The 13,981-nt window shown below is 43.1% G+C and overlaps 2 protein-coding genes across 2 annotated transcripts in view; one reads left to right on the top strand and one right to left on the bottom strand.

The window, feature by feature from the left end:
- Positions 1-13,981, top strand: part of SPDYA (speedy/RINGO cell cycle regulator family member A) — a 42,231-nt gene that overhangs the window by 20,703 nt on the left and 7,547 nt on the right. The window contains exon 4 of the mRNA XM_048937110.1: positions 10,935-13,976. Within this exon, the coding sequence (XP_048793067.1) occupies positions 13,917-13,976 (60 nt within the window). The 5' untranslated portion in view covers positions 10,935-13,916. The remainder of the gene's footprint in view (positions 1-10,934; positions 13,977-13,981) is intronic.
- Positions 2,586-7,364, bottom strand: EPCAM (epithelial cell adhesion molecule). Its single transcript, XM_048937109.1, is given in 11 exon segments — positions 2,586-3,103; positions 3,602-3,643; positions 3,899-4,090; positions 4,247-4,348; positions 4,745-4,808; positions 5,908-5,973; positions 6,256-6,496; positions 6,999-7,158; positions 7,160-7,230; positions 7,233-7,334; positions 7,337-7,364. Coding segments are annotated over 11 exon segments (1,110 nt in total). The 3' UTR covers positions 2,586-3,061.

Genomic DNA, 13,981 nt, shown 5'->3' with positions numbered 1-13,981 from the left:
CAGGTTATAGCACAGATGACTGCTGCGTTTCGATGAACGAGACAATCGGAGAGCCACTTTCGGCTATAAGCGCGGTGGCAATGCTTCTGTCTGCTGCTAAATGCATTCCTGTTACTGCTCAGAAAATGCCTTCGAAGCCTTTTTGCCAGTGCACTCGCTGAAGGAACATGGCTGATTCTTGTCATGGTGGAAGATCAGCGCTCACAACACTTGCCTTAGGAAAAGGCCGCGTGTAGGGTCAGCAGAACCTTTGTGGCCTTTAATAGCCTTAAATCTTCCTGTTACCTCCTAAAACACCTTTCTGGAGGGGCAGTTGGATTTATTTTCAGTTTCGACAAGCATACTTTCTCAGACCTTATTTTAAACCACCTACCCTGATAATCTCGACCACCAAAATCATTTGCTTGAGGCTGTGCTCCTGTAGAAAAATTAGGCTTTAATAACTACCATTCAAACACCCAGCCTTCTGCAGGGCATGCATAGTAAGGTGTTAAAGCCAGGTCTGACCAAAATAGATAGGATTACTTCTCTTTGTATTCACTGATAACTACAGCTAAAGCAGATGAAAGCGTAAGAAGTAAATAAGCATCCTTTCATGAACATTTGGAGAGAAGGTGGGCTCAAGGGACCTCATTACCACCTTCAAAAGAGATAAATACCTGTTAAGTGTAATTGCTGCCTGTTAAAGTTTATTCTCACTTCGGGGCTGGTTACACCTTTTCCTTCAGCAGTTTGCTCAAGGCAACTCTACTGAACTGTAATCTCCCACTTACAGAAAGCCACTACCCAAACCTGCCGCTAACATTCTTTGTGGTGAGCGCAGTCCATGACAAACCCTTTCTGTTGTGACAGCTGCTGAACATTGCACTGGATCAATCGCCTTTCTGCTGAGCTTTTGCCACTTCCCTCTTCTGTTCACCACCCTGGTTCATCAGCACAGGTCTAGGTACAGACCATCAACCTTTATGAGCTGTGATTACTTCATCATCCTGTTGCTTGCAGAAGGAACGAGAAGATGGGTGTAACTGTTAAACACACAGTGGATAGGAAATAGATGCTAATCTAAACCTTCATTAACTTAGCATCCTTCTTATGCATAACTAGCATACACAGAAATACTGATTTTTGTTTTTCAGTTAAGGAAATGGATGCCCCATAACCACTCAAAAGAAAAAAAGATAAATCCTGTTTTACCAACACTTAATTAGCATTCAAATATAATCAGTATATATCAATCTATCACCAGTAAATTTTGTAACTGGTGCACATGCCTGTGTGCACACGTAGTACAATAGGCTAATATTAACTCAACAGTACAGACAACCTTACTGAAAACCAGACATCATTTAACAGCTTATAGAATTACATGAGATTTAGCATAGCTCAGCAACTCAACTGCACACCAAGGCAGAGGGTATATAGAACAGTCTTGCTGCCAATACAAGAGTTGTCAGTGACAAGCACAAATGAAAGGCTGCAAGGTACTCCAGCAAATTCCCTACAGTGGGATTTTTTACTTGGCAGGAGCAGCAGCTCAACAGAGCAACTGACATGAGTGCCTCCACTTACCCCACTTACATTCAATTTGTACATAGACAGCTAAGTTCATAGCACCACAAGTCAGAAGAATCGAAGGAGTAGGCACTGCTACTAACAAGTAACATCAACATCCAGCACAGTAATATAACCTTATAATTGCTGATGTGTTATTTAAAAACAGAAGGTATGCTGGTGACCTATTACATCATACGTAGGGTCAACACAGCCCAGCAGCTTTCCTATTTTATTTTGGAGACACATAGGGTATGTCTCCCATTTATAAACACAGCACATAGGTAGCAATCTCACACTAGTTTAGCATACTTTTCCTGTTTTAGGGAGGGGGAAATCAAAACAAACTACGTTAACAATCAGATTTGTGATTCAGTTCCTTATCTTGTATCTCATTATGTCTTTGGCAACAGGAGTTACAGCATCTCCTTTATAATTCAGATGCTAGGTGGACTACACACGTTTACCTGACAGCATACATTATATGCATTACTGACTGCCAAAACAAGCTTCTTCACACTAACTTCCGGGAGGTAGATAGTTTGCTAAATTTGGTCAGCCTCTGTGGATGGTAAACAGTAATAAAAGCAAAAACAGTTTAACTGTGCAACAACTTCACAATGGCTAACTGTGGAAATTATGGTATAAGAGCTTTTCTGGCACTCTGGGAGCAGATACCAAGTCTACCCACTCCCAACCCTACCAGTGATTGTTTTATAATAAATACTTACATACCAATTTGAAGGAGTAGTCTACATATTCCTCAAATAGCTGTTTTTACAGCACATTTTTTCTTTTCTACAAACAATCCATATTACTATTTTACTCTTGTTACACATGAGGAGTTGAAACTAAAAGCATAAGTTTCAATTAAGGAAATAATCAGCTTACTACAAGAGTAGATAGCTAATACAAACTGTTCCTTGGGTTTCTAGAATATTTTCACCTTTGCTACTACTGCTGAAGTACTAAACTATTGAAGTAAGCAGTATGATAGTTCATAGATCACCATTCCAACATGAAAGAGTAAGAAGCCCGTTTCAAAAGTTTTATTGTTTTGCCATAAAAAAAAGTTACAGCTAGTTCAAATATGTACAAATTGCCATAAAAACAAAGCCATGTTTCATTATACATGAGCCAAATTGTCATTACGACATGGCTATAAAGATCATCATTTTTAAAAAAACCTCCCACAGGACTAAAAGAACTATTTAAACATTTATGCTCCGGAAGCCTAGTAGCAGCAGTTGTCAGCATATCTCATTACAAAAATCAGGGAGTGATAGTTGGACTAGAGTAAAAATAGGGCATTTAACTCTCAACAGATAACAAAAGAAGGATCATGGCTGCCGGTCTAGGCTTCGTTTTGGTCTAGGCTTTGTTTTAACAGCGATTAAGCGAGCACAACTGACTCCCCTTCAGAAAGAATCTTCCAAGAGTTAAGATCCATGCCTCCCATCTTTCTGTCGTTTCCTCATCTGAGTCACACTCTGTCTTCAGCTGATTTCAGTTATGCATTCAGTCCTCTATGCATTTCATTCATTTCCTTCATCTGGGGGTAAGTGGGGAAAGAGAGCACTGTCAGCTTGACTGTTCAGTTACAACATTTGGATTCCTATATAAATACTCTGCACTTGGCGCTGAGCAACATACAATGGCATCATTCCATTCAGTGGGAACTGCAAGGCTCATGCAAATACCTCAAGCAATGACGTTTGTAATAGAACAGGTCTACCAGTGCTTCCTGTGGATTGCACAGCCTTTGCTATAGATATGTAAAACGGTACTTGACTCCAGTACTGCCACCCGCCTAAATCCTAGGAAATGCAAATGGCCAATTGCCTCTGGAGCTACTGCAGAAAATACACGGTCGACTACAGGGATGAAAGAGCGGTTACAGAGTTTCAGTGCTTTTATACTGTTCTATTCTTTATACTTGAAAATACCTGCAGCACCTAATGCAAGCTTTTAACCTACACCAGAACTCCTGATCAAATTTGGATTCTAGCTAACCTGCTCAATTTCCCCAGATAGCATCAACAAAAATTACCTCTGCTTTCACGTACTTCCCTTTCCTCCTTCTTGAGACAACCTGTAAGGAAAAGAACAGGTTAATTGTCAAGTTTCATTTTAAGTGAAGACCTAAATGTGCTTTTTCTAACCCTTCACTTTCCATACAACACCCTTGCGTCATAATGGTGCATCCCATCACCTCTTCTCTACTCCCCAGTCTCAAAAACAATATCTAGCATTATAGTTTACAAAGGAAAACCTATTGAGAGTCCCATTACCCTGGTGCATTATCTCCCAAACTTCACTACTATTCTGGCAGCTTTTTAGAACTTACCAGAGCAATAATTCCAGCAACTACTGCAAGTACTACGATAACAATGACAGCAATAACGCCAGCAGTCAGAGACTTCATGGAAAACTCCGGTGGTACTTCATCAACATAGTAGACCATCATGCTCTCAAAAGTCAGTGCTTCGTTATCGATACTCATGTTCAGTGTGTTAAGAAAGATGGGATCACCTTTTACCTAGGGCAGACAGCAAAAGAGACTTGCTTGTTCAGCTGGCAATAGACATCATGTAGGCATTCCAACAATTTACCTTGCATTAGCCAGCACACAGTAAGGCTACTGAACATAATGCAATACACACTTAGTCTTTCAAACTTTACCCATGACACTTACATCTTTTTCAAAGTAGTAGGCCACGTCAGCTATATCCACATCCCCAGAGGATTTATCTGAGGAATTTTGCTTCAAATCAATAGTAATAGAGGGATTTTCATACTGGAATATAAAAAAAAAAACAAAAACCAACAATAAAACACACACCATTAAAAAATGACTAATTTAGATCCAACTATTAAATACACAGCAAAGTATTACAAAATGTGATCCAACTTGTGAGATCACATTCTAAATCAATTTCATGGTACTTCTCAAGCAAAGTTCTTATAGTATAATTCAAATTCCATGTTTTAGTGAAAAATAATTCATATATAGACTAAGCAGACAGACATGCAACTTTCCAATATTTAATTTCAGATACAGCTACTCACTAGTGCTCAGTAAGCAATATTATTTTGAAAGCCTATGGTAACATACTGTAGCACATTCACGTTTTCAAAGTAATCAACGTTCCTTTTTGTTATGAATATTCACTAAAAATTATGTGCTTCTTACCGTAACACCAGTTATGTAGCGTCCATTCAACATGTAACGACTGGTAATTGTATCCTTAAGAAATCTGCAAGGATATTAAAACCATAACTGTTGTAAAAAGCAAAGTACAATTATACACAACTATTTTTCCAAAGAAGGAAAGACTAGTAACATTTTTTCCTCCTGCAGTTTGTTTGTGAAAAGCTGACCCTAGATGGCAGGTAAGCTCCAGCCCAGACTTTCACTTTCTCCCTGCTAGCAGCATGGGAGAGAAGGCAAGGTAGTAAGAAAAAATCCTTCATAGGTCGTGATAGTTTACTAAATGAAGCAGTGGGAGGAAAAAAACAAAATCCCCATGCAGTGTCCAAGCAACAGCTACTCTGGAACCACTCCCCCCAACCCCGATTTATTGCCAAGTGTGACATTTTATGATCTGAGGTATCTCTGGTCAATCCAGGTCAGCTGCCTCAGATGTGTCACCTGCCCATCCCCAGTCTACTCACCATGGCAGCAGAGAGAGACAAAGACCTTGACAGTATGTAAGCACTGATCAGCAACAGCTCAAACACTGGTGCTTATCAGTACAGTTTCGGTCACTTCTGCTTTGAAAAAAAGTTAACTCCAACACAGCCAGACCCAGCATGGCAGAGTTCTGTTGATTCCCAAAAGTGAAGTTGCACTTATGGAAAAATAAACAGTTACTGTACTGGCAAAAAGCAGAAGACCTAACAGAGAATTCACAGGAAGAGGAGCTATACAGTAGGATTTTTTTTTTTTCCCCAAGAAAATAAGCAAAATAAACTTCACATCTACAAACACTTTTCTTGCCTTACGACCTTTGACAAAAAGGTAGGATTTTACTTCAGCCAAAAATATAGCTAATCTGTTTTGTCTCCTTCTTCACAGTTCCTCCCTCATCTTTGCCAGTTTAATTTTTTGACAGTTTCTCCTTATTACCTATATTCTACTTCTTCCTCTACCAGGAGCAATCAGTTTCCAAAATAAGATCAATTTCCATTGCAAATGAAGTTTTAAGGACCTTCATAAGTCACATCCAAGATGTCTCATGAACAAATGAGCTCGCACATTTGACAATGCTTTTAAGCACGCAGTTGTTTAGAAGTACATTAGATATCTGATAGTACATGCAGATATTTCCACAAGACCTTCCAGTCATCACTTACTTTGTTAACGTCTCTGTGTTCAGAGGAGTTTTTCTCTCAGCATGCTTCATTTCAATGATGATCCACCTGAAGTAGGATGTAAATACAGTTAATGTTCTTAAAAATACATGCATGTGAAGTGCACGCTACTGTTTCTAATCCCATGAGAGGAAATAAAACGCACTGAGGAATAAAAAAAACAACACCAAACATCTTCCCTCCTCCCCATTATTTTCAAAGGAAAAAGTGACAAGTACTTATTGCTCCATGTTCAGTCCTAGGGCATTATTCATACTGACAAACCCCATAAGGCTGATCCAAACACAGGAAGGTTTTCAGGTTACAGCACAGCCTATTGAGAAGACTTACATCGTCCTGACTAACTGATTGCATTTCAGGTCTGTGTCATGCTTGTCGGTTCTTCTGACACCAGCTGTGTTCACACACCAGCAGGTGGTTCCATTGCACTGCTTTGCCTTGAAGACACCATTATTTTCACATTCAGGATCGTACAGACCATCAGTATCTTGAAGCGCATCTTTGGGTTTCTCACGGCGGCCTGATTTTGTGTTTGCCATTTCAGCTTTCATCAACAGGCATTTGGAAGTCACTAAAAATAACCAGCAGAAAGTCACATTACACAACAGGAGCGTTCAGAACTCAGGCTGGGAAAACACAAGGTTACAACAGACGTGACGGCACCAGACGCCATTACAAGGAAGAGCAGGCACCCAGGATGTGGGTGTGCACAACACCAACACAGCAGGGGGATCTGAAAGCAAACGCTTAAGAGCTCTAGGCTACCTCAAACTAAGAGTAAGGTTTTGGTACAGAAGCTCTAGGTTTGAGGGGGAAGTTGGGATGATTACTTCGAAGGAAGCCAAGAATTAGTCTTTGAGACACCCCTGCCATTAGGGATGAACTGTTAAAGAGCATCCACACAAGTCACACGGTCGGAATCAGAAAGGCTCCATCGCCAGCTGGTTGGCGTGGGAGGCCTGGGAGAGCCCTTCCTTCCCTCTCTATCGTTATCTCCGCCAGGAGCTCACCACCCGTTTTCACATCTCCGCTTGAGCGCAGCCGGGGGGTTCAAAGCAGCGGGCTTTACTCACGGGTCTCGCAGCTGACGGACACACTGGAGCCGATGGAGTTGCAGTTGCAGACGCCGTCGACCAGCCTGCAGTTGGTGACGCGCTTGTTCATTGTGCAGGTGCACGCTGCAAGAGACGCGCGGCCATAAGCGCGGCGCTCCCTAGGGCGAGGCGGCAGAGGGAAGGGCCGAGCAGCCGCCCCTCGGTCCCTGAAGCGCGACGGCTCCCTTCCCGAAGCACCGCTGCCCCCAGGACCCTCCCGCCCACCGCCCACCCATTGAAGCCGGGCCGCTCCAAGGACGGGGCGGCAGCCGCAGCCACCAACGGGTGAGAGAAGCGCGGCCGCCGGGCACCGCCGCCCCCGGCCCAGCGGAGAGGGGGCGCCATTTTGTGGCGCCGCAGGAGCCGCTCCACAGGGAGCGAGGGGTCGCGGCGCGGAGGAACGCGGGCACTCACAGTCCTGAGCGCAGGCAGCGGCGCAGAGCAGCAGCAGGAGCGCGGCCCCGCGGAGCAGCTCCATGGCTTCGCGGCACGGAGGGGCCGGGGAAAGGCTTCTAAGGAGCGGGCCGGGGAGAGCGAGCGCTGCGTGCGCGGCGGGACCCGGTGTGAGCCGCCCGACAGGTCGGGCAGGTGGTGGTGCGCCGCGCCCTGCCGGCTCCGGTTACACCTGGGACGGGCGGGGGGCGGCGGCACCGCCTCTCGGACTGCGAGGGCAGTTAAACCACCGCCTCCTCCTCCTCCTCCCCCCCGCACCTAGGCGAAACTGGAGAGAGCAGGGCGGACCCGATCTCACCTACCTTCCCTTCCCCGGCCCAAATATAGCCTCTTCCGGCGGCCCAGCAGGGAAACCAGCTGGGATGGGTGGTGGGAGAGCCCTGAGGCGCGGTCGGTGCTGAGGAAGAGGGGGTGAAACTGTGCGGCTCTGGGTGTCAGAAGGGGATGGTGTCCCCGCTGCCGGCAGAGCGAGTCACTGGGAGACGGGTCTGTGCGCCGCCACTGGGTCTGCCTCCTCTCCTGGCCGTCGTGCCCTGCCCTGCCCTGTTGTCAGCACTCATGGGTGTTCGGGGTCTCCTCTGTGGTCGTGCTGGTGCAGGCTGAGGAGTTGAGGATTGACGTAGCTCAAATTCGGTATACTTTTCCATAAACACTGAACTCTTTAACAGAAATAATGATAATCCCTCGGGAAAAACAACCGAACAGAAAAAAACCAACTAGATCACCAGTGCACACAGGGTACACTTTCTTAAGGTTCTTCTTCTTTACATGTATTTCAAAAGCAGTGTGGTAAAGTCCATGCTAGGCCGCTGTGCTTTAGGCCTGCTCTGGAAGGTGTTGCTCTGGCACCAGGGTATGCACTTTCCTCATCCCAAAAATGCAGTCTGCTTCACAAAACACAAAACGGTCAGTAGAGTAAAAGGAGAGGAAGTCAGGCAGGAAAGCCTGCTGCTGTTCTTAGAATTGCTTTCCACACTGTGACAGTGATGTCAAAGCATAAGACAAAAGGTTGGCAAGGGATACCAAAAACAGTTTCTGATTATTTTTTTTTAATGTATTTGTTTCTTCGATTAAAAACAAGCAAATACCTGGATCTTTCAGGAAGATACAGCAGTGTCTTGGAAACTAAGTGGTTTTAGTGAAAGAGAAAACCAGAATGACGTGCTGCATTTCTGAGAAATCAATGAAATTTCCAAAGACAGTCGAAACTTCCTCTTGCCTGTGTTTACATTGGCTGTACAATACAAACATGTCGCCACTCCTTTTTAGGTGCAGATCTCAGTTAATGAAACTGTTTAGAACCTTTGTGTGTTCTGAAAAGTAAGCACAGGGTAGCTGTCTTCGTGATCTGTCTCTGCACAGCTGTGTTTGTGCTGCATCTTGGGTTTTGTATTCACTGTGGTCTAAAGGGCTCTGCTGAAATCAAAGAGGAGCTGTCTCCTATGGGTCTCAGTTAAATGAGTGTTCTCAGGGGCTTGGGACAGCCTGCTTGAGACTCTTCCAGAATTTTCTTGATTTTTCTTGCTGGTTTGAGTGGCTTAATAACAGTCTTCTGGTCTAGTTTTAAGAGACTTGAATTAACAGCATCACATTAGCAAAGGGAAATCTTGGAAAGATTGGAAAATCTCAGGCATAGACTTTTCACAGTGTTGCTGTCAGATGATGTCATTCTGCTTAAAGATGGGCAGGGTCAGTAGGCTCAGGAAAGCCCATTTGATTGTAAACCTCACTTTGTATTTAAATTTATTGTTGTTGGTTTCCTTTTTTTTTTTTTTCTTTTTTTCTTTTTTTCCCCAAAATGAAGAGTTCCACAGCCTCCAAACTGCCTCCAAACTCTGGACGGGTCTTTGCTGTCAGTGTACAACGGCACCACCTTCAGTCTCTGAAGGTGGAACAGACTTAGGATATTTGTGTGGCCTGAGGAAGCCCAATTCAGTGAATTTTGGCCTTTTCGGGTGATTCATTTCATCCTCGCTCAACTGTCAGCAGTAGGAAGCCCTACTGTAACTGCAGTGAAAAGATAGGTGCACTGTATTGCTTTCTGTAGAACAGCATTTGATTTCACCCCAGTTTGCAGAATGAATGCAGATTTCATTATCTTTATTTCCTCAGCTTTCCACATAGAATGCAGTTGTTTATATATATCGACATTGCTCAGTATCTTAGAAACAGAGGGAATTGCTCTCCATGATGTTGTTCCACAGCAAAGCTTTGGGAATGAAAGACCATTCTCAACAGCATGAATTTTAGTCTCTTTCCAGTTTATTTTGAGGAAGCTTCTCCATAGAATCCAAGCCAGTGGATCAGGCATGTGGTTAAAATGGTAAAACAACACGAGTATTGAAATTCCTTAATTACAGAGACATCCCAGTCAGTGTCTGGAGGAGGGGTGGGAAATACATTACATTATTCAATGTCTGTCCTAAATAAACGTTCCTCACTGTACAGCTCTCAAGGTAGGGTCTTGCTCACTGCTTACAAATAGGACAGTTTCATCAGCAGTTGGAGATACCTCTTCTTATCAAATAGCTGAATGCTTATGAAGCAGTGCAGTGTAGGCTAGTTGTGGTTTACACTTATTAAAGCATAATTATAGCTCAGACTTACTACAGTTTAAATGCTACAAACACATTACTGGTTCTATCATGCATCAAATATGTTTTGATCACTAGGCTCAGGGGAACATGTAAACCCATCTTTGGCAAACTTACATGATCAGCTTCATATCTGATCATTTATATAATTTATATCTCCAGACCTGTTTAGAGACTAAAGTTAGTTCACTTCCCAGCTAAACTTCAAGAGCCATGGAGGCCAATGGCAGATTTTCCATTGATGTCAGTGAACTGTGGATCAGGTCTGAGGAGATAAATCCAGTTCTTTCAGAAGCCAGTAGGAATTGGGGTGATAATGGGACACAGCCTGGGTCTTTACCACGTGATTTGGGTGAATGGGCTTGTGACACTCCACAGACACAGTAAATGGCCAAAGTCTGCTTTCAGGGAAAGTTGCAAGAATCTGTGAGTCACTCCTGAAGCACCAGGAAATGCTGAAGGTGGGGCTGTGACATGTATTGTGGTCAACAGATGGAGAGATGAGCGGGGAGAGGATGACAGGTTTCGCTGGAGTATTTGGCAATCTAACTCTAACTGAGATTTTTTTAGAGGCTTCAAATCTGGCCAATTTTGGGTGTGAGGATGACCAAAGGTTTGTCCCTAACAAATAGGCCGTGTATGATGCCAAAGCACAAAAGACAGTGCTACTGCTGTTTGCCCACAAAATGAACCATTTTGGAAAATGTGTGATGATTGGTTAGGTCTGACGAAGTTATGAACAAACAGGAACAGTTCTGCACTCCAGTGACAAGTTTTTTGTAAACTCAGACACTTCCTATTAGGATACTTGTATAATGTTATTTTTATTTTTATGTTTATTTTTATTTTTATTTATTTTTTATTGCAGACTGTTGTCTACACAGAATGAAGCCTTGAAAGGACCATAAGAAGAGACAAAACTAGAAAATTATGTATAGTGTCTTGTTCACTATACGTTTCTGAACATGCCAGACCTTCACAAACCAATGTGTGCTTCTGCTCACTGTACCAACACTGACTTATTTTTGAGCAGTGTTACATACAGTCAAGTACTATTATGTTTATTTTTGCCTTGTTTCCAGATAGTTTTGAATACTGAAAGTTTATAAAAGTAACAGTATTTGTTTTGCTGGAATTGTTGTGCACACTGGAGATGGAAATTAGATCAGAGGCAATGGCAACACTCAAAAACCTGTCCTCATCTTAGAAGCTCGCAGCTTGGTACTCCATCAAGCTGCAAACCTTTGGCTGAAAGTAAGAGTGTCTGAAGCAAACAGCTGTTGGTTCAGAGGTTCTTAAAACTAGACGGGGTGCAACCACAGGAGAGAAATGCTGATGTAATTAACGTGTGTTCTATTTGCATCTTTGAGGATTATAGAAACCAACCTGTCTGATACATCATGGCATCCTCACCTTTCTTCTAGGGCTTGGTCTTAGCCCCAGTGGGTGGGGTCACTAACTGACTCATCATTCCTCACTTTACTGCCCTGGAAACACATCTTCATGACTCTTATACCTACAAAGTATTTAGAACATCTGTTGTCATCATTCAAAGCTGCTTAAAATGCACAGCATGAGAAGTAAAAACTGGAGTAAGTCTATATCCAGACTACTTTGTAGCTGGGAGGCAAGCATATTCAAAACAGATGGTTATACGGGCAGATAGCTGTCCTGTTTCTCAGTATGGTGGCAGTACTTCCCTTGTGACCTGGAGGTGTCTGCCATTAAATCTCCTTGTGTTGGATTGAGCGTGCACAGGTCACTACAAGACAAGCTAGAGTAGATTTGTGGTTTGTCAGTCAGCTAATGCACAGTAGCAGCCTATGAACGGCGTTGGACCTGGCAGTATGCAGAAGACACCTATTCCTCAAAGAGAACAGGGTCACAGCAAGCACACAGGCAGTTTCCATGGAGCGGCGAACCTGCTGTAAATCCCCACCCAGTCTTGCCTCATTGCAACACGTATGTGTAGTCATACCCAAAGCAAAGGTGAACAAATAGAGCGATGAGACGAGCAGAAAAATCTAAGCCCACAAACAGCACTGAGCAAAGCACCATGAGCCGCACAGAGCAGGGGTAAAGAAGTTACGAGTGCCATAGCTCACACTGTGTGGTGAAACTGAAATAAATGGCTTTTGTGTTGAAACACCTTTCCTTTCCTACTTCATCCTGTATTTATTTATTTACTTACTTATTTCTGTTTCGGTTAGCACTAGCTGCTACCAAAGTCCATCTGTTTTCCTTTGCACTTTAATTTACAGCCCTTGTTAGTCATTTTATTGCTTCAGGTTCTGAGGGAAAAAAACTTTTACAACTTGTGATTGCTGATCTCAAGCAAACCAGAGCTTTTTGACCTGGCACAGGGGGGTAATTATAGAGCCCATTGCTTCTTGGGAGGGGCATTCAATATTTAACAAACTGTGGCGAGTCTCATTTAACCCTTTGGAGCTTGGACCGTTGGATGGCAGTGAAAAAAACATATGTTGAGGCTCTCCAGCTCACAATGTAATTCACCTGTTTTTAGTCTTTTAAGTTTTGCCTTTCTGCTACTGAGCTTGGAGCTGTTTCTTTCATCACAGCATTGGGAGGATAGGAGACAAAACACTTGCATTTGAAAACATGTCTTTCCTTACTTTGGAAATTACTGCTGCCTTATTGTTGGTTAATCCTGTCATAGTCTTCTGAGTGCCCTGCTGTCAAAATAAAGTCTCTTGACAATAGAGAAATTATACTCTCTTAATTACCACTATTGTTTCATATTACAGGGGCTGTGGTCATGGACAAAGATTCAGTTGTGATCAGCAGCATAAAAACAGTATAAATAGATACCTTGTGTTTGAAAGAGTTTGCGATCTGAATTATGCAACAGTAAACCGTGAGTTAAAGCTGAACTTAGGAATGGGGCATGAGATCAGAAAGATTTACAGTTTGCCCAACTACAGAATCATAAGCCAGCTAACTAGAGTCTGAAGGCACTTGCCTATTCCTCATCCACGCAGCCGGCTGTTAGTTCAAGTAATGGCAAATTCTCCTTCAGAAAAATACTAGGGCACTGTTTTGAAGGCACCAAACTTGTTATGTGTGTTATTTCCCTAGATAAAAAGATAGATTTATTTACTGGATAGTAAGTTGCCCATATGTGCCACAATATTGTGTATTACGGTGCACATATATATTAACATTAATGAGACTGTGCATGCGTGTTGCTGTTCACTAGACGTGAATGGGAAATTTTCAGCTGGCGTCATTTTATATAAACATTTTACTTTATTTAAGTAAAAGCTCTGGAAGTTGTATTGGTTCAGCTATGTTTTCATTGGTAGGATCTTTGAAGCCTGGTGTTTGCTTGTTGTTCCTGAGAGGAAAGAGGGAATACCTACAGACTGAAGTGTTTACATTTTCCACTGCAAATGTGGGTAATCTCCACATGCGCAATATGCTGGGAGCTCTGGGGCTTGGTCAACACACCTGCTCCTTGCTCCTGCACCTGTGTCTTGGGAAGCCTGCTGCTCTGCAGCTGGAAGAAATGGCTGTGGGTCATGGCAGCACAGAGCAGTCTGGTTCATTAGGGCTCTTTGCACAATACAGGATGAAGAAACTGCAAGAGCGCAACTGGGTAATGAATACCCATGCTTATTAAATGCTCACTGACATGCAAATACCCAACTTCCAGTGGCTGCTAAAAGTTAAAATGTTGTGAGAGACATCAGGAGGTTAAAAAAAAAATCACTGTATAGAGTACTGCACACCTCACATCCTTTCCCCTTAAAGCAAACACGCACTTAAGAGGTGGGAGCTGCTGATGTTGAGAGACACAGCGTTGGTTCCTCATTAGCTTTGCTGTGACACGATGGTGAAGACCCAGCATAGTCTCACCTGTTTATTTTGGCAATTAATTGGAACTCTTGAGGTAAG

This window comes from Lagopus muta, chromosome 2 (assembly GCF_023343835.1).
Source record: "Lagopus muta isolate bLagMut1 chromosome 2, bLagMut1 primary, whole genome shotgun sequence".
Classification (NCBI taxonomy): Eukaryota; Metazoa; Chordata; class Aves; order Galliformes; family Phasianidae; genus Lagopus; species Lagopus muta.
This window is presented reverse-complemented; position numbering and strand designations above follow the sequence as displayed.